This window comes from Triturus cristatus, chromosome 2_2, assembly GCF_964204655.1.
Source record: "Triturus cristatus chromosome 2_2, aTriCri1.1, whole genome shotgun sequence".
NCBI lineage: Eukaryota > Metazoa > Chordata > Amphibia > Caudata > Salamandridae > Triturus > Triturus cristatus.
In genome coordinates, this window is record NC_140582.1 from 1,092,410,036 (window position 1) to 1,092,437,964 (window position 27,929).

General features: G+C 45.1%; 1 protein-coding gene across 3 annotated transcripts in view; it reads right to left on the minus strand.

Annotated features, from left to right (window-relative positions):
- The window catches only part of KRCC1 (lysine rich coiled-coil 1), a 304,687-nt gene extending 278,097 nt beyond the window's left edge, over positions 1 to 26,590 (minus strand). Inside the window, exon 1 of one of the 3 annotated variants that reach the window (XM_085642640.1) lies at positions 26,390 to 26,590. In XM_085642640.1, coding sequence (XP_085498766.1) covers positions 26,390 to 26,416 — 27 coding nt within the window. In that variant the 5' untranslated portion in view covers positions 26,417 to 26,590. The remainder of the gene's footprint in view (positions 1 to 26,389) is intronic. The other 2 variants (XM_085642641.1, XM_085642642.1) reach the window with 2 other exon arrangements.
- Between the last annotated feature and the right edge of the window lie 1,339 nt (positions 26,591 to 27,929).

The following is a 27,929-nucleotide window of genomic DNA, read 5'->3' on the forward strand; positions in this document are numbered from 1 at the left end:
TCTCGGGACTGGAGAGGGTTGGACAGGGATACTTCTGGGGGCGGTACGGGCATTGCCAATTACGATCTGTAGATACCTAACCGTCATAGTTATAATGGGGGGCAATACTGGTCTAGCACGAGATTGAAAGCAGTGTCGATGGAGGGACCATCGGAAATGCTGAGGAAAGGTGTTTGGGGCGGTTGCCTGACGGGGCAGCTATACGTGGGACGTATAGTGACTGCGCCAGAACAATTGCGGGCGGTGGGCCTGGCTCTTTGGGGCACCGAGACTTGGACATGGCAGGGTGGCTGCCAAACTTGCTATATATGATTGCTAAGGCCAGAGTATGTTCAGGCTGTATTGTTGTCCGTTTACGGTGCACGGGGGAGGGCTGTTTAATGTTCTCACTGCATTCCTTGCTAGGACGAGCAACATCTGCCCGCGAGTGAGTAACACAAGAGGAGAACAAATTGGTTTGGGGGCGTAGAGGGAGGGTGCTGAGGCAATATCTCGCGAAATCAAAGAGCTGTTAGTTGAATATCAAGATGCTGCGGGCAGCGAAGTCAAAGCACCTAGGCAAATATGCAACGGCGCATGTCTATGGGGAGGGTGACAGTCCGGGTTCCGTACTAGCGAATATATTGAAAACTAAGCGCAGCAAAACGCTGGTCGCTGAACTTAAATCAGCAGAGGGGGGAGACATTAATCGGCGAGGCGGACATTGCTGAGAGGTTCAAGCAATTTTATATGGAATTATATACATCCCGATCTTCTGGCTCGGAAGAGGAAATCCTTGACTATCTCGAAAATATCAAATTACCATTTCTCACCAACACGCATCGGGAGTTTCTTATGCAACCCACAGAAAAAGACGACATTTTATTGGCCTTATCGGGTACGAGAGCTTCCAGCGCCCCGGGGTTCGACGGCCTCACATTCGGCTTTTATAAAACTTTTCTTGATTTATTGCTCCCGCATATCTCAATGCTTTTTGACGACGTGTGTTTCAGGCACAATGCCGCCAACAATGAGAGGCGATAATTGTTGCCATCCCCAAACCAGGCAAGCCCTAAAACGAGTGTGGGTCTTACCGTCCCCTCTCTCTGCTTAATGTTGATACCAAATTGTGTGCTAAGATCCTTGCTAACCGATAAGTCCCCCTGGCGCCGGTATTGTTTGCCCCAGAGCAGGCGGGGTTCATTCCGGAAAGGAACCTAACCTACAATCTCTGCACGGTGTTTGGAACAATTCAACATATCAAACAGGACTCTAAAGCGGTTGCGGTCTTCGACATGGAGAAGGCCTTCGATTCTGTTGAATGGCCCTTCATGCAGCAGGTGCTGACGAGGAAGTCTTTCTGCAACTGATCGGGGTACTTTATAATTCCCCTACGGCGCGTATAAAAATTGGCAATTTGGTTACGGACTCAATGATAGTATCCAGAGGCACGAGGCAGGGCTGCCCGTTGTCCCCCCTTTTATTTGCCCTAGTTGCGGAGCCACTGGCGTGTGCATTAAGAGAGTACCATAGTCCTAAAGGTGTCTGTTTCCTGACTTATAAGATCATAGTGTCAACATACGCAGACGACACGTTGTTATACGTACGAGAACCAGAAAGCAATCTCTCCTCCGTCCTCAGGGAGGTAGTTCACTATGGGGCGCTATCGGATCTCCGTGTTAATTGGTCTAAGTCCGTTATTTTCCCACTCACCCCAGTCACGACACCTTTTGAGCCGGACTTCTCGCTGCAATGGTCCACTGACGCGATTCGATACCTCGGCATACATCTCCATACGGACTCGGAGATCGTGTTTAGAGAAAACTACGGCACCGCAGCAGACTGGAGGATGACGTACAAGCCTGGATTAAGCTGCCGTTGTCTGTAATGGGTAGAATCTCAGTCATGAAGATGGTGGTTCTACCCCGATTCCTGTTTCTCTTTACAAACATTCCCATTGTTTTGCAGAGTTTCTTTTTTCAGAGAGTCAACAAATCATTGATAAAAACTGTCATGGGCAGGAAAACAAGCAAGGGTGAATTGGCAGATACTTACTTTACCATATCACATGGGGGGGCTTGGCGCACCAGATTTTAATTTGTAATACAGAGCGACACAAGGAGCTCATGCATATTCCTAGATACACGGTTCACCGGAAATTCCGTTTCTCCGCATGGAAAAACTTTTTGCAGATCCGCTTCGCCTCCTGGCCACGATCTTCGAACCTACAGATCGTAGGACGGGGATATTGGACTTCATTAACTCGACACGCTTGGCATAATCTACTGCAATTACAAGCGGGGGCACGGTTGTATTCCCCGACCATGCCCATTGAATGGATTCGTTGGTTGGCTCCGTGTAGGGATAAAGGAGTTCTCCGTGCGTTGCAATCATTGATTATACTAGCGGTGGGAGACTTGTTTCAGGATGGTGCAGTTAAAACCTGGGAAGAGGTAAAGGACCCGGAGGTTAGCAGCAACATGCTGCAACGGATTCAATTTCATTGAGTAAGGAGGGCGCTGAATGAGATTTTAGGAGATGATCTACAGGAACCCCCAGAAGTGCTAGAACTGTCCTACATCATCAAAGCTAAGTCGCCCCTCAAACTGGTTACTAATATATATAAGTTAGCAATTTCCCATAGAGCGAAATATTATACTAAAGCCAGGTTGGCCTGGTAGCGAGATCTACAACAGACCATAGATGATTCCATGTGAACCTATTGCTGCACCAGCACTCGTCGTATCTCCTTACACAGCAGGCATAGACTCATACACTTCAAGTATTTGAATAGAGTGTACTACACCCCAGAGAGATTATACAGATATGGTTTGCGGGAGAGCGCGGCTTGTGCCCAGTGTGATGCACAATCCGCAGATTTTTTCCATCTTGCGTGGCACTGTCCGGGGGTGGATAAATACTGGGAATCGGTCTTCTTGGAGCTGGGGAAAATAGTTGACACAGAGCTTGCTCCAGACCCGACTCTGGTCCTTTTAGGGTATTCCAAACAATTGCCCAGGCGATGCGTAGACTGGTGGATATGGGCCTTCTCATGGCTAAACGGAGGGTTGCGATGTGCTGGTCGAGGGGCCCTCTACCCACACTACCACAATGGTTGCACGACATGCTTTATTGTAGTACACAAACCAAGAATTTCAGTGAATTGCTTCCCCCCGTAGTAGACCCAAGAACTTCTGGGGACTTTACACAACATACTTGCTTGCCAGAGAATCGGACCCTGGTGGCAACAACCCCGCCATGACCACTTAATGTGCAGTCTGCAGCACAAAGTTGACAAGACGATTCCGGTTGCCTGGTCAATAAGGTGCTTTGCATTTTCCGGGCATAAGCTATAATTGGATGGGAGGGCAGGTGGGTCCTGTGTCTGACCATTTGATGGGTATCCCGCCCCATCGGCGCATTTGTTCCCAGAAGACCTTTAATTGTTTTATATCTATTTTGATGTTTCCTGACTGACGCAGGCTATGTATATTATGGTAATGATGATTTTCTGTGCACCATGAACACTATGTACTTAACGTACCTTATAATTTCTAGCTTATGATCGCTGCCTCCCCTCTGGGCGGTTGGCCTCTTAGCTGTGTACCCTATTCAACTATGACATGCTGCCGGCCTCAGGGTTGTAGGCAAATGGCATATGGGGAGTGGCCTGGCACAAGCCAACATGGCCGCACTTTAACAAAGCGCTTCAACAGCCGTTGAATTAACCCCACTATCCGTCCTGTCTTCTCAGAACTGCAATTAAGAGCCAGGTGGAGTGCCTGGGAGCGGTGGGCAGTTGGTTAGGTGCCAGTGCTGCCATCCCAGATCATAACTGGAGTAAAGATGAGCGTCCTGGGTGCAGGGCGCCAGCGCCACAGCGAAGGCCGGACAGCGCACTGAGACGAGGCAGCCCCTTATCAGGAACCAGAAGCAACAGAGGAGTTTGCCCCAGTCAGATCCACCCATTACACCATGGTTGCGTCTCTAATAGACCAATGGCTGCCCCCCACCTGGCCACCCAGGCTGTAGAGGAGCGAAAGGGGCCAGACAACGAGAAGCGGACCTCTCCCCGAGACCAGCGGCCAGCACATAAGTGCCTGGAGAGGGGTTAATCGACCCGAGCGACGTGCAAGCGACAGTCAAGAACTCTCTGCAGAAGTGAGTCTGGTAAGTGGCCAGGATGAAACAACCGCGCTACCGAGATCGTGGGCCTGGTGTAGCATATAAGGCCTTATCTGGAGGCCATGACGCCATCCAGGAGTTGCCTCGTTTAATCAACCGTGCTGCGAGGGATGTGACCCCCCCCCCCCCCAGTGGAGACCTCCATCTACCCCTTCCCACAACACAATCTAAGTGGAGGCCCCCCTTGGTGATTGAGGACCGGGTATGGGACAGTTGAGGGCTCGGAGACACGATGGAGGAGTTTGTCCCAGTCCGATCTGGCCGTGGCATCCTGATTCCGGCTCTAAAAGACCAGTGGCTGCCCACTGCCTAGCTGTCTGGGCTGTGGAGGCATGAGAGGGGCCAGTCAGCGCAAAGCGGGCCTCTAGCGGAGACCAGCGGCCTGCTTTGACTTGCCAGGAGATCGGTTAATTGACCCAATGGACGTGTAGGCAGCAGTTGCTGACTCACCGTAGAGCTGCGGCGGCAGCGGGTAGTCAGGACGGAAGGACCATGTTGCCAAGATCGTTAGCCTGGCGTCGCAAATGAGGCCTTCCCCGGCAGTCATGATGCCATCCAGGAGCTGCTGCAGTTAATCAACAGAGCTTTGAGGGTGGTAGCCTTCCAGTGGAGGCCTCCGCCTACCCCTCCCCATGACACAAGCTACATGCCCCTCCACCCCGGTGATCGAGGAATGGGAGCAGCTGAGGGCTGGGAGACACTGTGAGAGACTACAGCAACGAGGGGATGGACCATGCAGAGGAGACAAATGGCCCTCTGAAACGCATAAGTGAAACAAATTCAGCATCTGATTGAGGTGCACCGGTAGTCTCTCACCCTTAAAGATAGCGTCCATACAGTACGATGAGCGCCACAGGCACTTTGCACAGGGAGGGGTTGCAATTTTGAATGGCCCTGCTTGCAGCCTATAGAACTGAATCCCAGAAAGGGAAGCCTCTCGACTGAGGGTGGTGCAGCACAACTTTGGGACAACAAACTCATACAGAAAGGTTGCCTCCTCTGCGGGCCTATGATGAGGCCCAGTCTAATAAGATAGACAAGTACATGGTGCTCAGACAATTCGCGAGAGCATCCGCGTCGGACACCGAACAACTGGAAGCGAGGGAGCCCTCCCAGAGTGTCACAATGGCAGCCATCCGTGATCTGAAAAACAAATTGGAACCCAAGATAGATGCGGTAACAATAGAAGTAAATCTCTTCAAGGGAGATTTTTAAAAGATGATGTAGAAGGTCAAAGCAGCAGAGACTCACATCAACCAGCTACAGTCTACAGTAAAAAAGCCAGAGGATTAAGTCCAGTACCTAAAGAAACACAAGGTTATGACTGCGAAACTGGAAGACCAGGAAGATAGGCTTCGTAGGAACAACATAAGGGTGGCCGGGGTCTGGAGGGGGTGAAGGACGCAGTGTAGACCTTTTCCTTGAGGATATCATCGTCAAAACCCTGCGACCCGAGGCCCTTTCTAATTTATTTTCTGTTGAACGAGCACACAGGACACCGCCCAGGCCTGGAGCACCACCTAGGATGATTATAGCCTGAATCTTTAACCATCATGAACGCAATGCCATCCTACAGGGTGCTCTCTCATATGGAGACCTTGCCTATGAAAAACGAATAGTCGCATTTTCATGGAGTTTACATTGCAGGTACAACGCCAGTATTGCAGCTTTGAAGTTAAGAAAGCACTCGAGGCCAAAGACCTTAAATACATGATGTTATACCCTGCAAGACTCCATGTAGTGGCAGAAGGAAAGTCATGGCATTTCACCTCGCCGGAGGAGGTCTGGAATTGGCTTGAGGGCTGGCGCACAACCGGCTGACGAGTGCAATGGGAGAGGAAGTAGAGCACTCAGATGAACAACGAGAAGATGATCACCCTACTATTATTGATGACTGCTCCGGAAAGAATGCCTTACAAGACAATCGGCCAACGGACCCCTCAGAATACCAGTAATGTGCGGTTGCTTTGCCGTGTGGAAAGGAGCACACTGAACCGTTGGTGGAAGATGCTGGGTAATGCACACAGGACTCGGGTGCTCCTGTGGTGATTGTGTCCAGATGTGCGTCCTGGGCTCACTGTGCCACTGGAATCAAGCTATTCTGGATGATGAGCGGTGAAACCCCGAAACCGGTCCTAGGAATGCTTGTTTCCGGTCCAGGGAGGACCTGGCTTGGCAGTTCGGGCTGGACTGTTCCCATGAGGCACAGAATCAAAACTGATTTGCATATGGCCAGGTCTAAACTGGGGTGGCATGGTGAGCAAAAGAATGATGGATTTAACCCAGATCTCTTGACTGGGGGTAAATGTTTTGATTTGTTCTGCATTCCGTCCATCAATTGTGTGTCTTTTGCTTTCTCGCCCTAAGTGCGCCAGGCATGCCCAGACTTGGGTCCTGGGTTCTCTGTGCCACTGGAATCAAGCTATCCTTGCTGATGAGGGGTGAAACCCCAAAACCAGTCCTAGGATGCTCCTTTCCGGTCCAGGGAGGACCTGGCTTGGCAGTTCGGATTAGACTGTTCCCATGAGGCACAGGGTCAAAACTGATTTGCATATGGCCAGGTCTAAACTGGGGTGGCATGGTGAGCAAAAGAATGATGGATTTAACCCAGATCTCTTGACTGAGGGTGGTTTTGATTTGTTCTGCATTCGGTCCATCAGTTGTGTCTCTTTTGTGTCTGTCTGGGCGTCACGTGATTGACCTAGGGGGTGAGGAAAAGTAAACAACTACTGAGACTCTCATATTGCAGTTCTGAAGACATTTCACTATGTTAACGGGGTGTAATATATTGCCGTTGGGCTTGATATGGCGGAACCAGCCTACTGCAGCTAGTTGGCATGATTCTGTTAGGGCAACAGCCGCTCTGCAAATCGGGGAAGTGGGCAGTTTCAGACTTAGTGCTGGGTAGCAGGGTGGGCTTCTTTAGGGGTAGACAACATTGTTTTTGTATGGTTTAGAATATATATGCTATCTGCTTTTGGCTCAGCATTATGAGGATACAGGGAACAGAGAAGATGGCCATTTGATAGTGGGGCAAGGGACACGCCACCTGCCTGGAGGGCGGAGGCACACCTCAATCACATACCACATGGAGTCTCGCACAGGTTCAGTCTTAAGGGTTACGACATGGAACATCAATGGCCTCGGTAACAAAAGTAAACTACCATAGTTCTGCAATATCGTCGAAGGCACGTCCCAGACTGAGTCCTACTACAGAAGACACACTTGAAAGGCAATCAAGATAAAGCCCATGACCGATTTGGGTTTATTCTCCTGGCCCACGCGGGTTTCACTTCAGGTTCCAGAGGTGCTGGCATTCTTACTAAAACATCTATGCTCTTCATTCCTTGTCGCACCTGGCATGATCCCCTTGGCAGATATGTTGCACAGACGTGCACCTGGGTGGGCAGCACACTTAACATATGTTTGACTCTTTATACCACTGAGGCTCCATGCTAATACACTGCCAGCACTTAGCGCCCTACTGCTCGACATGCCACCTGTCATTCTTATACTGGGGGGATGACATGAATGCTACTATAGAAAAATAGGGTCTCATGGTGCTGGCCAGGGACCCATGCGGCCCTTGGTGGACACGCTGGGTCTGATAGACTGGTGGCGTGAACACAATCCCACAGTGAGGCAATACACATACTTTTTCTGTTGTACACAGTAGCTGCTCCCACCTAGATCACATTCTCACCCACTGTACACACGCATGCCTGTTTCACAGCTCAGCCCATAGGGAATGTGGCATCTCGGACCACTCCCCGGTAGAAGTGCTATTGCAATGACTTCCAAGGGACACCACGCTACCTCTTAGAATAGAACCCTGGCATCTCAAAGACAAAACATTCATGGACATAAGGGACACATCAATATTTTCAAGAGAAAGAAGGGACAGGTGACTCGAACTGCACTCTTTGGGAAGCCTTTAAGACAGTCATACCAGGGTATGCCCAAGCTCTCATGGGGGGAAAAGGAACAAAGGTTAAAATGTGAAGAACTTGAAAGGAAGATCGCGCTACTATTGACTCGGGTGCCACAGGGGGAGATACCTGCCTCTCCCCTGGATCACTAGCTTCACCTTAAACAACTGAGGGATCTAGCTGAAAACAATGCCTGGGCACACACAATAGCGTCGCAGCGTAAGCTCTACGACATAGGAGACAAGGCAAACAAACTAATAGCCTGGTTAGAAAAAAGGGACATGGGGAGGAATTGGGTTCTAGAAATCCAGAACTTGTGGGGAGACTGTACACACGAGTAGGACGGCTATAGCAGAGGCCTTCGCAACTTATTACGGGACACTAAACACATCTACTTCTGATAGGACTGGAGAAGACTGCACAGAGCTTCTCAGGGATCTCCTCCTCCCCACCCTGTCAGCTGATGACAGAGGAGAGTTGGAGCACGACTTGACGGTCAAAGAAATAGAGGGGGCCATCCGAGACTTACACTCTCGTATAACAGCCGGCCCCAACGGCCTGTTGGTAGAACTCTACAAGGGTATTGAAGACAAGGTAGCGAAGCCTATGCTCAATATGTTTCAGCCAGCTAGGAAGGAGGGTTGCCTGCCGGATAACCAGAGACTGGCAACCATTGTAGTCATCCCCAAAATAAAGCAAACCTCCTGAGGAGTATAATTCGTACAGACCCATACGACTTCTTAATCTAGAAGCCAAGATATTGGCAAAGGCCTTTGTAAACAGGCTACGAACCGTAATATCATCTGTGGTCCACCCTGATCAATCAGGGTTTATGTCCCATAGAAGCACCTGGTTGAATCTCAGGTGCCTGTAAGAAGTACTGCATTAGACCAAAGCCTGGCGAGTGAAAGAGGCTGTGCTGCTCTCGATGGACGAGGGAATGGCCTATCTATTCGCTGTCCTGCCTAAATTGGGATTTTGCCCACGATTTTGTGAGTGGATCAGACTCCTTTATCTTGACCCAACAGCAAAAGTGAGGGTTAACGGTAGGGTGTCTAATTCTGTTGCCCTACACAAGGGCACATGGCTGGGATGCCCACTGTTTCCCATGATATTTTCTGCAGCGCTAAAGCCTCTAGCGGCATGGGTCCATCAGGACTCCCTGGTACACGGCATTACAGATGAGGGGGACTGGGAAAAAAGAATCTCCCCATATGCTGACATACAGTTGTATGCGGCATAGACCTGCCTCAAGGTTGATAGGCTGGTACATATTTTCCAATTGTTTGGCAGATATTCTGGGTATCAAATTAACTGGGACAGGTCTCTAATCTTTACGCTAAAGGGGGATAGCCCGTCTTGGTCATCCAGGTGTATAGCCCTGACTGTGAAAGAGGTATAAATATCTTGTGCAGACTCCTATGGTATGGGGGTAGTTCCTGTATAGCACTATGCAAACTCCAGAGAAAGATGTTTGAGGGGGGCCTAGCAGTCCCAGGCATCTTGAAATACTACTGGGCAGCCGAGTTGATTACAGTTACCGATTGGGTGTTTACGGACAGAGGCGAACCCGCCTACTGGGTGGATCACCATGCAATGGAAAGTCATAGCTACTGTATTTTCCGAAGGAGTCAGGAAGGACAGTTGCCAATTCACACACAGACAGTGGTTTGTGTGTGGCGTGAAGCCACTTAATTTCTGGGCTGGGAGGGCAGACTAACGGAGAGGACACCGCTGTAGGACAGTGATCTGCTGCAGGAGGTGGGGAACATGAAGGGATTCCACAAGTGGGGACTCCTAGGCATTGATCACCTTGGGGACATCTGGAGAGGCCAGGAACTGATTACATTTGATGACCTGTGGTCTGAGTATCAAATGACTGACACAAAGGTTTTGATACCTACAGCTGGGACTCCCACTGCGGCGGCACATTTTTGAGGGGGAACAACTGCCAGAATCCACGCCCCTGGAGAACAGGCTACTGCTTGACCCTATGATAGACAAAGCCACCTCTTTAACCTATAAGAAACTCATGAACAACTCCCCAGATCTATTGGGAACCCTAAATGAGGCTTGAGAGGCAGATTTGGGGCTGTTGGAGGATGATGACTGGGCGGAGAAAATTCAGATTCCTCGAGAGATAGCTATTCAGGCCAGCTTCTGCCTGATCAATTGGAGATCCTACACGGGTCCTATTTTTCCTAATTTTTACTAATGCACCGACTTGCGAGATGAGACTTGGACCTGTGCACTAGGGGCTGTGGCGCACTGGGGTCCTTTCTCCACATATTATGGGATTGTCCCAAAATCCAACAATAATGGAGGGAGATAACAAGTCATGGCCAGTCACAGGAATAGACATTGCACTGGAGTCACGGTGACATATACGGTGTGTGACGGGAGAGGAGAAGGAGTGGCCTAAATATACTAAAATGTGGCAGATGTTGGCAGGAGGAGTGGGTAAGAGAAATACAGTGAGGGCCAGAGGTGCGAATCGTCCGCTGGGAGTGGGGGGACTGGAAAACTGACCTGGACTGGTGTCAACAAGCCGAGAAGGTGGTCTATCAGTCAGGGATGTCCAAGGCATATGGGAGGCGTATCGAGGTCACTGACACCACACTCGGAGTGAGACTACAGACACATTCATATAAAGGCTTAGGCAGTATGATCATCTATGCTGAGATGTATATATTATACATTAGGAAGCCTTTGTTATCTATCTGACTATAATGGACACTGTATAAATTGCGTATTTGTATTCTTGCACTGTTAATCGTGAATTTGCTTGTACAAACCGGTCCATGTATGCTGTGCAACTAGTTGGTAAAAAAGATGTTTATAAAAAAAAAAAACTTGCCATACCATGAGACAAATAAACAAGCTGAGGTTTGGCAAATTTCATGCTAAATGTGTGCCACGGTATCACAGTTATTTGTAATTCAACATGTTTAGTATCCCCTCTTGTAAACATGCCCCGGCTTCATGAATCAGCACAAATTTGAAAACAGTAATAGTGAGTTGAAAATACTAAATGACTGCTAATTATTGACCAGATTTGCAAATAAATACATCACACCTTTTTGCGATAGCTCAAATGTAGTTATGGGTGATTCAGAGCTTCCATAGGATAGCCCAACCTCCTCTGCATACACCCTTGGACTTTGGGCAGCTGATGCAAAAAGATTGGCCCACAGGGCAGGCCCTTCCTTTATTTACTATGTTTTATTTTTTATTTGCAAATCTGATGCAAGTTTTACACACGTGCATCAGAATTGCAAATTAGATTTCTGGCCTGGGAATCCCTGACACCAAAAACGGTAGTTGGGGACCCATTAACAGAGCCCGAGGTCAGGGATTTGAGAGCCAGAAATCAAACTCTTCATTCCCGCAACATTTTGGTTTTTATCAAAGCATCATATAGATTTAATCCAAACCATCGAAATCATACTTTATGATTAAACTTCTACTATCATGCCAATTTTTGTGCAAACCTTTTCAGCCTTTCAGACCGTAGGTATAAGCAAAATTTTCTATGGGATTAAAAAAACGCAAACACTTCTTTTTCATATCCCCAACCCCCAAAGCAACTTAATTTTTTCTACAGCACGGATCTGCCCTAAAGTGCATGCTGGCTCTTAGCTGACTATGCTTGTGATACGCCAAATTTCGTGCAAATCCATCCACGGGGTCAAAGGCTATAGGCAAATCAAAAAATGCCTTTTCAATGGAAAGTGCATCTGGAGAGAGAAAGTGTTTGATGATAGACAGACAGATAATCCAAATGTTCTAAATAATTAACGAATTTGAATAATTTGATTCCATATGATTTTGCTTAATGCTTTGCACACAAAATAAGGTTTCTATGATAGCTAATAAGAACAATTAGGTACGTTCAACATCCGAATTTAATTGCGGAGAAACTCCTGTTATTAGTAGGAGCTCTTGTTGCTCAATGGGAGATGTCAGCCATTTACATCGTTTGTCGAGGTAGTGTTGAAACAAGTATAACTAATTTTAAAATGTCATCTGAGACTAAAAGGAATGTGATGAAATTCCAATTTTGGATTTTTCTCCTTCAGTTTTACAGATGAGAGCCAGAATTGTGATGGACTCATAATGTCAAATGTTTTCAACACTCTTTCAAAACCGTCTCGTTCACAGAATAATTTCTACTTTTTCTTGATAAATCTCATTTTGGGTACTTAAGAAACTTGACAAAATGTAATCTTATGTTCAATTTTATTTTTCCAGCCTGAATAAACACCTCGTTTTCGGATTAATTTGTTTTCCCGAAAAACGCATATAGGATATATTCCAGGTTTTATTTTTAAAAAGCTATCATTTTTCTTGTTTAACACCAAATCACCTCAGTTAAGGGATTCTCTTTAATCCATAGTGATGCTTTGATAAGTACATATTTAGGGTTAAGTTATTTTATTTAGGTTTGCAATATTTCAGATTTAGTGCCAATTAAAAATGTTGCTTACAGCAGCACCACAGAAAGTCAAAAACTCTGTAAATCAGTCCTTGCACCTAAAATCAAGTAAGCAACCGTCTGTAGGAAAACAGGATTCATTTGGGATCCTGCCTACTGTTCTTAAACCAGGTTGCCTTGAGACAACAAGGTTTGCCATGCTGTGTTACACAAGTTATCACATGTTTCAATTTGACCAGAGTATGAGCTGTCCATTTAATGTTAGAATAAAACACTACTTCTAAATACCATGTCTTTGAGCTTGTTCCAACATTACTGTTCAAGTGCAAGACATGAAGTGGTGTATTTTATTCAAAAGCAAAGACTATAGAGCACGATGTACCAAAAAACTGATTAAAAAAGATTGGTCACAAATTAAACATCAACATTTTTCACCAGTCTTTAATTTTACGAATTCTCCTGTTGTAGGGAGTTGCAGAACAACCTGCATAATGAATAATGACTATGTAGGTCGCTACTTGCGATCCCCTGCGATCAGCTACAAGCACAGGAATGCTGGCCTAGAAGGAACAAACCACCATCACTGTGTTTTCGTTCTAAAACAGGAAACTTTTTTAAGAAGTCAATAATCCTTAAAACAACCAGCGCTTATTTTATTTAAAAATTTTTTTAAAGTGTGGTCGCAAACCATTGACACATACCACAGCGACACACAAATAGGAGACAGTACTTTCATGACCCCTCCGAATTTCTATTTGGAATGGATCACAAACCTCATTCTGCGACTCGCAAAATGAGTTTTAGAAAGTAGATTTAAAAAAATCCAATTTTGGTGGAGAAATCACATTACTGCAAATCGCAGGATTTGGATTTTTAAAATGGCTTTGTGCATCTAGCCCTTAGCTTCAAAACGGAGTTAAATTCAATTTGTTTTGAGGAAATCTATCTTCATTGCAGAACCTGCTATCTAGTGGTTCAGAGTATTCCACTCCTAAGAGTCACCAGTAAGGTTTTTAAAGTCTGGTGCACAGTGGAAATAAGTAGAAACGTTGCTGGTCAAAGACACTGAAGAGAAGAAACGCTAGATGTTTCTGCCATGTAATCTTTCCGTTTTCAAAATGTCATCAGAAAAAAATTCTCTATAGCATTAATATTATTACACTCAAACTATACCACAAGTACGAGAACGCAATTAGCACAACAAAAAATAAAGAAACAAATTAAACTGTGCACAAATTCACAGAGAAAACAAATAACCAAATGTGAAGCATAAAATAGATGTGTGGGAAAAACAAATCGAATTAGCATCGCCAATATAAATATATAAAAATTAACTCAACTGATAGAGAATGGAAAAAACATTGACTGAACCCTCTGGAAAACTACGTTGTTTTGCCATACAGAACCATGTTCATATATTTAATTCCAAACGTAAAAATGTAAGGGCAATTCTGCCAACGATAGGATTTAGCAGACTGTTTTTTGCAGTTCATCGAGAAGATGGGGCCTATTCGTAAAAGTACATCTGGTTGTAAACATTTGCTTACAAATTTAATGACATACACCCGCCAGGAATTCGCCTATTCATGGATTCCTGGCAGGTATGAGCCTCTTCAATCTGTACCAGTAAATCCCACTGATGGGATGGAAAAGAGGGACATGTCATGGTGTGGTTAGCCATGGACGTTTGTGAACAACCACAAAGACAGACGTCTGTCAGCGTTTACATACCGTATAAAGGTCAGATGTTTACTCCAGCCAAGGGCTTGCATTACTCCCTTTACAGAGTGAGAAGGGAAAATGGATCACCTGCAAATTGTGGGGGGTGTAGCGGAAGAGCATTCTTCACAGGGCCAATTGATTCCACTGAGGAGAAAGGGCTCTCTTTTTCCTGTGTGGGGTTCTTTGCTACGAAGATCTACATACAGAAGGAACAGATTCCCAATGGAAATGTCAAACGACCTTCCCAGAAGTGCACCTAGGAACCTGCAAAGGGGGCAAGTTATCAGGAATACTCCTGGAATAAAGAAAATAGGAAAAATACATGCAGGTAGAGGCGAAGATCTCTGTCTGCGCTTTTGCTACTTTCTTTGTGAATCAGGCCCACTGTGCCTGAGAAGCTGTTTCTGTTGTCCAAGGCAGGCAAAATGATGCTGGCAATTTTTGAGAATGGCCACTGCCCATGTATAATAACATATAATCATTATACTCACTCCACTGTAAGAAAGGCTAGGTACATTGCCTTTGGATGTTAGGGAGTACCTTTATCTAAAGTATTGAGAAGGATCTTAAACGTTCAAAGCAAAACCGAAATACAGATAATTGAGAATGCAATGATGCTTAGTGGTTGTGCCAGGCATCGATCAGGTGAGATTACACATTGGTCAGCTCTCGACAGAGATGTGCAACGTAGAACACACATTTGGAGCTGGTAATGTCCAAATGTGTTAGACAGAACTGAAACATCAAGATTCAAACGAACCCTAATTTAAGGGCCATACAGATGTTAATTTATATATATCTCTATGAAACCTACCCACATGAAGCATCTCATATTTGTGTTGAAAAAGTCTTGTTAACATTGAAAGACATTGGTCATTACAGAAATATGGTAATTGAGGCTGCATCATATGCTAGTTTAAATGTGCCATTGATAGGAAGTTCATAGGGATCCAGTAACCACTCTTGGTATTGGTTAATGTTTTGGGAATATCTGAACAGTAGGGTCTAGACGAAGTTTTGGAAGAAAATCATCTGTGGTGTGCAGCTTCATTCTGCATGGCACAGAAGGCTTCCAGTCCAAGTCTGACCATTCCCATACCACCTAGAGTGGCTCCCTTGGATGTCACAAAAGTGACTAATGAAAAAGCTTGAATTAGTAAACCTCAGGTAATTTACTCTGATTACTAGATTCTTGTGAAGCAATATGGCCTAACAGTTTGGGTTTGACTGGCCACGTTGAGGCAAGGCCAAGACTGATTTGTCCATGGTTGACCTACTCTGCAGTGACACCGTGAGTAAAAAATAATGTAATCCAATGTTGCCTGAGAAACTGCCAGTGGTCAAGATTAATTTAGGCACCTATGCCACTTTTTGATTTTTCTCTAGCTTCTTTTCATAGTCAGCTTCTCAAATACAAACATCTGGACTCGTACACAAAAAAGGCAACATGTTTATGGAGCATTTCAGATGGTTCAGAAGCCTACCCAAAGTCTGCTGCTGGTGAAATGCATTCCTAGCTGATGTGGTGGATGCTTGAGGACTAATCTGTTGTGCAGGATCTCAATTCTGGGACTCCACATGTTAACCATTACATCCCCTAACAAGAGAGAATAAAAATCTCACAGACAAGTGCATGTATCGCAGGCAGCAGTCCTGCTGATGAGAACAAATTAAGAGTTATAATGAATGTGAATCTCTCCTCTCAAGTGAAGGTCTTTCCCGGTGTGTCTAGATTGTCACTGGTGGATTTGATCAACATTAAGGAAGAAAAACATCTGGTTTCCTTGCCACCCCACTCGAAGGAGGCATTGCCTAGCAGTTAAAACAATATATGCTTTTGCGACAGGACCAAAATTGATTTGCATATGGTTCGTTCCTGACTTTAAAACATAAAGCTAACAATGGAATATAACACCCCGAGTAATAATCGGTGTTTACAACGTATTCGGTTATTTTCATCCATAATTTCTGGGCTACCTTTACGATGATTATTTGGATGGGGGGGGAAAATATGTGAAAAATTTGTTATAAACAGACGAATCCTACACGAGTGGGTGTTCTCTGACGATCAATTTACCCTGTTTCCAAGAACATGATAACTTTATGGGGCCAATCTTAATATCTTGCTTTCAGTGAGGGTCTTAATCTTTGGTTATCCGTTCTTGCTTAGGTCTCGCTCTTCTACTTCACTTTTGTGATGCGCTTCCCAACTATTTAAGGTAAAGCATCTCTTCAACCTGCCCTGAGATATCCCATAGTCTCAGCTGTTCTCTTCATTATCCGTGAGACTATAAAGAACAGGAAAATGGGCTCTGTATGTACACAGGACTAGTTTCCTACATGCACATAGGATGGGCATGAACAAATGCAGCTTGTTCTTACTAATATATAAATACACGTAGAGAAAGCACTGAAAACACTGTGCCAAAGTACCCATACAATCAATGCCGGTTGGCACATTGCATTCAGCACGTCTTGGTGATACTGATCACCAGGTGAATGTGGTTGGCTTTGTTGTGTTTACACCTTAATTTTGTTAAAAGGATAAATTTGAAGTGTATTATCTAGCCGCCAATTTAATTTTCTTGTAATGAATTGGGAGATTATCTAGACTCTGGGATGCATGTTTATTTTATGTTTGTGCTCCTTTTACTGCCTACAACCCAAACAAGTATACCTGGACTACAAATGTATAATTTTAAATTCACAGCTCACCACCTCCTGTCTGCCTTTCCCTTCACAATCATCTGCACTTGCTGATTTGCATCTCAAGATGTGTGATGTAAAGAGTGTCACTGGCACGTTGGCTGGAGCTGCCCATATTATAAAAGAATCTCTACTTTTTATTGGTGGTGTTTACATCCCTTCTGGGATTGACCATGCTACGTAGTAGCGATAAACAGTGTACCCTGAAGTAGGGATGATAGCACTCTCAAACAAGATGAAATCCCAAGTCAATGTATGAATTGTTTAATGTGCTTTTATTTCAATATTCTTAGAGGATATAGATTTCAGTCACAATTAATAGACTTGATATCCTAGGAATTGCCTGTAAATTGATACCCTGCAGATATTTATTTATTTGTATTCTTGTATAGCGCAGGAAGTCAACCCCCGGAGGGGTATCTCCACGCTTGCGTCTTACCAAGGAGCCAGGATCGTATATTAATCAGAAAAAGGAAGGGGATGAGAGACCTAACAGGCGACAAATAGAAACGTTTTCAAGGACTTCTTAAAAGATTGAAAATTAATAATATTTTTGAGAGCAGGGGGCAGTGAATTCCAAAGGATAGGGCCTTTGTAAGACAAGGCTCGCCCTCCCTGCCTGGCTTTTTTTATCCTTGGAATCTGAAGTTGTTGCTGGCTGCTGGAGCGCAGGGTACGACTGGGTATATAGGATTTGAATAGTTCTTTTAAGTATTTAGGTCCATTGCCAAACAGATAGCTGTGGATAGTGCAGCAGATTTTAAATTTTACACGCTGTCTAATTGGCAGCCAGTGGAGTTTTGTCAAGAGGGGTAATGATGGAGACCTTGGCTGAGCGTTGAGAACTAGTCTCGCAGCCGTATTTTGGACCACCTGTAGTCTCTGTAGTTGTTCCTCATTTGCCGAGACCAACAGGCCATTACAGTAGTCCAATCTACTTATAACCAAGGCTTGGACAAGAGTCTTCCTATAGAAGTCTGATAGAAATGGGAAGACTCGTCGTAGCAGTCCAATGACCTGAAAACAGGAGCCTGCTACTTGGTTTGTGTGCTCTTTAAACAGAAGAGATTTATCCAAGCGCACACCAAGATTTTTGACAGTCTGTTTGGGGGTAGGAGTTGGTCCTAAATCCGGGGGCCTCCATTCCGGGGACCACGGAAATGTGGCCTCTCCAAACAACATTACCTCAGTCTTGCCTACATTACACTGGAGGCGATTAGTAGCCATCCAGTGGGATATTGCCCTCATTCCGTCTGCAAAAGATTTTTGTATTGCGGGGGTCAGGATTTTAAAGGGGAACAAAAGCTGAGTGTCGTCGGCGTATGACACAGGGGTGAATCCATGAGATCTTACAATATCCGCCAAGGGGGGCTACGTATATGTTGAATAGTGTAGGGCTTAGACATGAGCCCTGTGGCACTCCTTTGGTGAGCTCCCTTGAGATAGAATGGTGGGAGCCCAATCTTACCTCTTGTTGGCGGTCCAAAAGAAAGCTTTCCAGCCAAGTAAGAGCCACACCATCTATTCCCCTCTCCCTTAGACGATCGAGGAGTATCTCATGAGACACAGTGTCGAAGGCAGCGGATAAATCTAACAGCACTAGAGTCATTGAATTTCCTCCATCCAGTGACATCTTGATGTTGTCAGTTACTGAGAGGAGGGCAGATTCTGTGCTGTGATTGGGCCTAAATCCAGATTGTGAAAAATCTAGGCCCACCGTTGCCTCGATATATTTGGACAAGTGAGTGTTTACGTGTCTCTCGGTCATCTTGCTGAGAAAGGGTAAGAGAGAGATGGGTCGGAGATTGGAGAGATCGGTCCATGGAATTGCTGCGTTCTTTCGGATTGGGTTCACCACTGCTTTTTTCCATTCTATGGGTACAGATCCTTCCCTTAGAGAATGATTAATCAATGTTTGAATGTGGGGCCCGAGCAGGGGTTGCAAAGAGACAGTTATTTTAGCTGATAAGAAGTCATCTGGGGAACCAGATTTTATATGGCTCATGAGGAAGGTGAGATCAGAGTCATTGACTGCTGGAAATATCTTGAGTGTGGTTTTATTTCGTGTGGGCAACATAGAGGTGGAAAAAGAGGTATCACTATTTTAAATTTGATTATGGTTGACAGCCAAGTTTTACGAACTCCTGAAGAATTTTAAATAATTCCTTAGATTGGTTTCCGGCTTCTGCAAGTTGTTGGGAGATACTATTCCTACGGGCAAGTTTGATGTTTTTATAATATTTGGTCTGGGCCTCATGATGTGCTTTCTTATTTTCTTCGGTTCGTGTTTTTCTCCACTTTTTTTCCAGCCTCCTACATTTTGGTTTTTCTGTTCTAAGCTCCTCAGTATACCATGTTTCCTGTTTGGTGGCAGGGTATTGTTTGTGTAGTTTTAGGGGTGCTATTTTATCGATTGCTTCTTTGAGGGAAGTATTACATTTAGTTAATATGGTCTCTATATTATCCATCTCTGTAGGAATGGGCTGCTTCCATTCCTTTTGCAAATCCTCTACAGTGACTTTATGCCACTGACGACGCCAGATTGGTGGTAGAGAGTTTTTATTGGAGGACTTCACCTTGGATAGTAGAAATTCCACTATGAAGTGGTCAGACCAAATTATTTGAACCGGGGAGGAGCATTGTACTTTAGGGGAATTGGTGAATACCAGGTGGAGAAGGTGACCACCTATATGGGTGGGCTCGTGGTTTTGCAAAGTCAGACCGACGGAGGATAATTCAGAAATCAAAGAGATTGTTTCAGGGAGTGCGGGATTGTCAACATGGACATTAAAATCGCCAAGAAGAAGGAAATCTTCTTTTGCTTTAAAACGTGGGGCCAAAAATTCCAATAATGCAAGGGAGAAGCCTGTAGAGGGCCCAGGAGGGCGATAAACTAAGGCTCCTTTCCAAAATCTATTAGTTGTAAATTGCATTTTGAAAATTATTATCTCAAAGAGAGGGCTGTGCTTCTGTTCTAGTGCGATGATCTTCAGGTGTTCTTTATGCATGATGGCTAAGCCACCACCTGTTTTCTCTGGCCGATCAAAATGAACAAGTTTGTAGCCAAGAGGAACCCCTACAGCAATAGCGGGGACAGTATGGGGTTTCAGCCACGTTTCCGTTAGGAAGCAAAGGTCAGGTTGAGTAGTGTGTATTAAATCCCATACCTCAAGTTGATGTCTAGGTAGGGAACGTACATTTAAAAGAATGCACTTTGTCCCCTTAGTCCCTGTAAATGGGGTTTGTTTCCTTTGGTCTAACTTCTCAATGTTGGGTTTTATGAAAGGGGTTTGATATTTGCAAAATATGCAAGAGAAAGGGCCCTCAGGGCACGGCCAGGAATCTCTGGAGCATTCTGAGAGAGTGAGTGGTCTAAGGTGTAGTAGCGTTTGCGCCGCATACCTGATGTGGGTGGCCTTTACAAATGTGATGGGCGTGGGTGTCTGGTCCGAGGCCCCTGGTCCCGTCCTGTCGCGGTCGGGAGCAGACGGGCAGGACTCTGGCACGACTCCGGCGCGTCTGCAATACGCGTCCGCTGCGCAGAGTCATAGCCGTTCTTATTTAAGGCGCTGCTAGAGCGCGTCACCCGCCTGCTCCACTCTTGACTCTTATGCCTGAAAGCTTTCTAAAAGTTTGTGTGTGTTCATATCCACTTTTAAACAAGTAGCTCTAAAATGGAACAGCATGTGTCTCGAGTAGCCAGATTAATATATTGTTCTTGATTTGTGTGGAAAGAGATGATGTCAGTGCGTAGTCCTTGAATGCTACTCTTACTTTTGGTTTTCTTCACTTTTTTGTATTACCGAATGACTTGCAGTCCTGAATTTAAGTATTCAATTAAAAAAACTTTTCAGACAAGGTTTAACCGTATGGAATGAGATGCTGTTTATGTGTAGGCTTTTGTGTTGCACACAACTTGCAACTTTTCAGACTTCAAACAAGTTAGAGGGTCTCCCGATTTAAGTCATGAGATTGATGACAACCAACGACTGCTGGAGTTCACACACCCAACTGTAAAGACTTTAAAAGAGCCACTGGTTTACACTCGACCCTACTGAACATTTTACTGAAAGGAACATAGCAGACATGGCCTACAGATTGACCCCATAACGATCCCAATAATGTGGTACCCAAAAAAATAACATTCATCTCAGCAATAGCTGCTGCAAGGCACATTGCTATGATCTTAAGCTTTACCAAGCGCAAGGCACACTGCTGAGCTCTTCCCATTTTAGGTGTTTTAAAGACGGTGGAGGAAAGTGTTGGTGCCTAGCAGAACTGCCACACAGAGATTCCTCATCCCACCGGAGATTTCCGATACCTAATGATACACCGAATGGGTACATAACATGTACTCAGAGAGGGCCAAGTCGGTAACAAGCTCTCAGTAGCTATTTGTGTCTTGGATATTGTGTGAAAATATGTCCATGACACGAGGTACTGTAGGATAAACGGGTTTCCTCTCCTTAAACTTCTTCAATGTAGTGGCTGCAATTTAGGGAAGGCAAGCGAAACACTTCCAACTGAAGCGTGAACTGAACTGCGCTGTAATATGTACTGCTCTTGACAGCGATGTGTATATATTCCTGAAGAGCATTTTATAAGAGGTTGATTTTGAAGACTAATGGGGCAATAAGTATATTTGCGAAACAGCTAAGGAGCATGAGGGGTTAGTCTCAATTTAAGCCACCAAATACCAACTGCTTTCCACTGCTTTATTCACACACGTTCTATATAAGCAGGTCTCCGTAGATGTCCCTCTGGAGTACAGAACATGTTTTAATTAAACATCAAGGTGTGGATTATAATGTTGATTGTAGTAACAGGGAGGATACTTGTGTGGCAGGAAACTGCTTCAGAATACTGTCTTGACACTCAAGATGTTTCTTCCCAATTATTTCAATCCACTTTAGTGAAGCTGCTCCGTAACTAGCAAAAATAATTTAGGTGAAAAAAACGAAACAACACCTACCTGTAATGCTGCATCCCCAAGCTCGTGTCTGTACTCGTGACCACCATGCCTCCTTAGCATTCCTCCTCCTGCGTTTGATGACATGCTGTCTGACTGCTTTGGACAGCATCGCTGAACTACTCGTCATTTGGTGACACTTACAGAAGGGTTTGTTGCAGCCATGGTTGGATAAGGATCAAGTCATGTTATAAGTTGGACTTCTGTACACCAGTGTCCCTTTCGCGCAGTCAGGAGTGATTCGAGGTAATGGTAACATCACAGACACCAGAGCTTAGGGATTGAACATTACAGGTGAGAAGTGTCATCTTCTTTTCTATTCTCTCTGACATCAAAAGGAAACAATCCAGTTCTGGAATCCTTGTTGCTATGGGTGTCAAGCTCAGAGTGGATACAGTTTCTTGTTTGGGTGAGATAGTGACTTGACGAGTTCTATAGAAACTACAGAAAGCATTGTGATAGTGAAAAGTACTATCTATGTGTACATCACTCAGTTGGAAAAACAAAGTCCGGCCTGCTTTTAACGTGATCAAATCTACATACCAAATATTGAATGTTTAGCAGCCAAATAAGACCGGCGGAGACTCAGCTACATCAGTCATTTAACCCACACAAAAGGTCCAATGCATTTCAGTTGTTTTATTTCCCACAGAATTGGGTAGGTACCCATTTCATCCTCTGCCCCACCTATGGTCATCACCATCAAATACAACTGTAAAACCATATGGACGTACACCCTGTGGCTAACCTTATTAAATTAGTAGGGTATTTAAATAGTCAATAGAGGCACTGAAAACTCATGATGAAGTATTAACTGCACATAAATGTTAATGCAATTTAATAAAATCTGAACATTTCATTGTTGATATCACAACCAACAGATGCATCCAGATATTGTGTGACCGCCAAGAATTCCACTTGGTGGCAGGTTGTTACTAATCAAAGGACTATAGTATCAATCTTTTCGTCATCCTGATTAAGATTTCCTTTGTATAAAAGCAAACAAATAAAATCTCACTCTGAAGGCGAAAAGACTAGCAACCCTTCAGCTTCATCCCCTTTCACTCAATGTCAACTGGACTTGCCCATCTTTCCACTTATGTGTTCTAGAAAATCTGTCAATCAAAATATGTTTGATTATATTAACCTTTCCCAGAACTCTGTGTGACCAAAACAGGAAAGTCACTTCATCTGGCCATGATCTTTACATCCTCAACATAAAAAGCAACAATAGAAATTCTTGTCCAACACGTGCCCATGAAATCTTTTTCCATCAGACTAAAGAAGTAGATCAGGTAGGTTAATGATTGCCAGTGGATTTGTAAGTATTGTATACTTACAATTCAAACAAACGCAAATAGATTTTAACAAAACCCCTAGACCCCGAATACATATTTGAGTGGGTTCCTCATATGAAACCCCAATACTTATGATATGTTAAGTTGAGGAGGGTCAACGAAGCGCTTTCATAATACCCAAATAAGGTTCAAATGCATTTAATGTGTACTTTCCCTAATTTGACTGACAATAAGTAAACAAAAACGACAACCTTAGTTGGCGTTTGTAAACATTTGGATGATATGTCACCATTCCTTGAGCTCTTCTTTCAGTTACATTCTTTGTTGAAAGTATGCACCCACGGCGACACCCACTTTTCACATCTTGCAAATATTGAAAAGAAGCAGCCACCTTAGTGGGGTGCCATATTAAGCTCCCCTGTCAACCTACGGAGATAGGAAACTCTCTCCTGGGTCAGCTGCTTGCTCAGCATAGGCAGCAGGTTGCACCAGGACCCCTCATCCCTGAGATCAATAAGCGCTCATTTTTCTGCTCCATCGCCCATGTCAGAGTACCTATTCTTGACTCATGTACAAGTAAGTATGCCTGGTCTGCTGTTCACTTTTCTCTACATGTGCTCTCCATTGCTCAAGTAGAAGGAACTCTAGGTTTCCTCTGTGCCACTTTGGACTTAAGTTACCCCAGTCTAAAATCCTGCATTTGAATAAAAATCTCTCCCTTGCCCCCTCCTTTCCCTCGTACAAGACTCTTGCTTAGCGGCTTCCATTATCCCTTTAGATGAGAAGCACCAACTTGCCCCCTGAATTAGAATGTTTCCATTGCCAGCTACTTTTCCCCTGTAGCCAAGAACTTACATTCTTTAAGCTTTGACGTGTGCATAAGACGTGCTTCATTGGCTAATTAATCTTTGTATCCTAGTCAACAAGGCCTCCATTTGCATGTTCCAATGCCCTTCTGCCTACGACGCTCTCCTTTCTCTTGCACTCTGCTTTGTCTCTATAGAAGTCCTCCTTTACACACCATCTTGTCCTCACTTTCTTACCTCTGGAGAAGGTCTCCAGTGCACACTACATTCTGCTTCTTAATCAAAAGTTTTCCCTCGATCGGTTTAGATTCAATACAAAAAAAGAGAGAAGTTCTCTGTTCCATGCTATCTTGTTCCAGTGGTTAACAATGACTCCATTGGTCTGCTCAGTTTTACTGCAAAACAGACTCTCATCTGTTATCTTTTTGTTGAAGTAAAGTTTCTAGTCAAACGCCCATCAGACACGTGCGCCTGTGGCTAAAGATATCACCTGCCAGCTCTGCATACCTCAAGACACGACATGCAAGGAAGGGTATTGTTCTCACTATTCCTGCTTCTGTTCGATGATGGTTTGCCTAGGTGCATATCTTGTGGCCTTCTGGATACACCCCAGCATACTTTACGGTGTACTTTATTTTCCTGATCAACAAGATGCTACCCTTTGCCCAGGTGAATAGGATCTTTTCTGACTGCTTTTTTTTTTTTTTTAATTCCTGGGGGTAAGTAACTCTTCCTCGATTGTGGATAAGAACCTCTCTTTTGCTGGATCTTGTGTACCAGTGGCAAGGAAACACTTTGCAGGCGTGCCTCGTGAAAACAAAATGCACTGGCCCTTGTTCATCTGTAGCTCTCATCACGTGCCTTCTGTATTTTGACAAAGATTTACCTTGGTCTGTTAGTAGGTTGTGCTTTAAGAAGGTATAGTTTGCCTTTTTCTATGCCTCTGCGATTACAAAGCTCTCCCATGCCTGTTCCGCATTGGTCGTAAACTCTTTCTTGACCTGTTCAATAATGCCCGTGTTAAAGGACACAACTCTCCGAGTTCTCCTAAAATAGAAATTTGGGACGTTATCGCCCGCTGATGGCTGAGCCTCACCAGGTGGATAATCATTGCGGATAAAGTGTCCATGTCGCTAAAGACAGGGCCACTGAAATATACAATTTTGTGGCTGCAGCATTCTCCAAAAACTATGTATTTATCTCACTTGCGACACGATCCATCATATTCTGGCGCAGATTTCAACAAAACAATTTTGTTTGTAGCGTTCAACGTATAAAATGTTATCCCAAAATGCCATACGTGGTGCTGCTCAATTGCAGAGACATCAAATTGGCAGCTTTCAGCTGCGTATTACTGTATTCAGGGGTTTGATTGACACCCAAACAGGAAACAGTATTAATGTATTAGTGACAAAACATCAGAATACTACCACTAAACGTGACGCATGAGTATGCCCCGCCGCACAATGTGATCCTCCACTGCTGCATATGTCCAGTGTACCTGTACCTGCCTACAGATAAGATTACGAATGCCCTTTTGGGCCCATGGTCTCTTTGTTGCCTACTCCCAGAGATCATTCGACTGACACATTACTTTTTCTCAAACAGAATTTTTTTTTTTTTTTAAAGTCTACTTTGCCCTGTGCATAAAATGCGCTTCGCTGACCTACTTGTTTCTGTGGATTTAAAGTTCTTCCTTTACTCCATGTATACTCGTGGGCCTTTACTTTTTCGCCTCTACGCACACTCCTGGCCTCCTCGTAACTCTCCCTTTATGTTCCCCTTGCCCCTCTGTATTGGCCTGGCGGGTCTACCGTTAATGAGCTTTCATGTCCCTTTATCCCCGTTAATATGTATGTACAGCCGTGTCCAACCCTTTATATCCACAGATAATCACTCCCTTGGCCTGGCCTCGGCAGATTAAACGTCCCCACCGACTGCTACAGAGCGCACTAAATTCCCATTTAGTTAAAACATAACTTTATTATACCTGATCCACGTCCCCGAAGCACTGCTGCTAGACATTTGTCAGCCTCCTGCTCCTACAGGCAGAAAACTTTCCTGTACCAAGTAATTGGATCCCTGCGGATAAGGCTCTCCAACTGTGTAACCCCGTGTATAAATGGCTACCCCCCCCCCCCCCGAGTCCGGGCTTCCGCTTCACCCAAGAGTCTTCCGCTACCTGTGAGGTTCCCTCGGCTGTTCGTGCCTGTGTCCCCTGCCTCCTCTCTCTGCCTGATGCCCGCAACTCCCCCATGCACCCATCCCCCGGGACCCGTGTTTCCGGCTCTTCCGGACTTCCTCGACGGTCCAGGGATCAGGGACACTCTAGGCTCTGGCAGCCTGTAGATGAGACTCACCTTTGTGGCTGTGAGTTCTGTGTACATTACTATAACTGCCCCTCTGCCCTGCCGGTGCCGGGGGGGCTTGACTTAAACTCTCCACTAGCTGCGGGATCGTCACCGCCCCCTCCGACTCCATGTTTGACAGACTGTAACACGGAGGCGGCTCGTTCCTAATGTAAGAAACGATCACGGTGGCGACGCAGCCATTGACGTAATGAACGCAAGCACGTAACCAGCGGCGATCGCGCATGCGCACACCAGGCCTCCGCTCTTGAAACCTCGCGATTGGTGGAATGGGTTGAGGCGTAGGCATGCGCACTCACCTCCATTTACTTTTCTGTAGTAGTTTTGGCAGGGTTTGTTGCTTTGGCGAGGCCAGTGTAGCAACGTTAGATGGAGGAGCTAGAATGATGCAGTTTGAGTTTAGGGATGACGACACAGTAGATCATTGTCTGCGCGGGGGTTTTACCGCAGACATGTTTAGTAGGCAAGTTGGCAACACGAAGTGTGCGTGCGGTTGGAGGAGTGTAACTTAGATGCCAAGTTTACAGTATGCATATGTGTGACATTTATAAAATGTATGCAGCACAAATAGCTGACAGACCAATTCATGTTATTTCAAGCAAAAATGTATATTTACTTTAGGGGTGATAAACTCTGCCCCGCCTGCGGTGTTCGTAGAGTTTCATGCGGAGTTCTGGCAAAACTCCGCCAACTGTCTAGTGACAAGGGACCCGATTCACAGAACTAACTTAAGACAAAATCCTAAACTTGCTACTTTTGGTATTCACAGAAGTTAGAATTTTGTCTTAAGTTCCTGCGTAAGACAGACTTAAGGAAAAGACAGGTAAGAGCAGTTCCTCTAAATGGCCAATTTGGAAAAGATAGTAATGATTAATCTGATCTGAGAAGGGAAAGTTCAATTTCAGATCTTGTTGCCCTCACACACCTGTTAGGGTGTCATGCTTCATCATTGGGCGTGCTCCTCGTCGGACCGGCGCTGCAATGTCCGACGGGCCTGGTGGCATCTTTATCGGAGATCTTTTGATCTGAGAACGCCGTTTTGTGTGAAGACCATGTAAATGAATGTGGAGGGTAATAGCTCCTAAGAATGTGGGGATTCGAAAGGATTAAAATAGGCCCTGGCCCCTCAGTAGTTTTAATAAGGTTAGGTAGGGCTGGGACTAGGTAAAACCAGGGAGGCTACTCAGGTGATTCTAGGTATCAGGGTAGCCTATAGTTGACAGGGGAATATTCAGGTGAGGAGCAGACACGTCCTGTTTTGGCCTGCCCCCCGCCAGCGTTTGGTGGGACCGTTCCAGTGGTCCGGTTGCTACTCCTTTACCTATGAAGCTCTGAACCCCTCACTCTGAGGCGGAGCCATTTATTCTGTACCATACTTAGGTTCAGCTTTACATGTGGTTGACCTCCAATACCCCGTTATAAGAAACTGAGGTATATGTACTTATTATTGGTCCCACGGTCCTGAAGAAGTGTCGCTCGAACTGGAGCATCTGTGACACGAAACATGTTGACCCCTGTCAACTATAGGCTA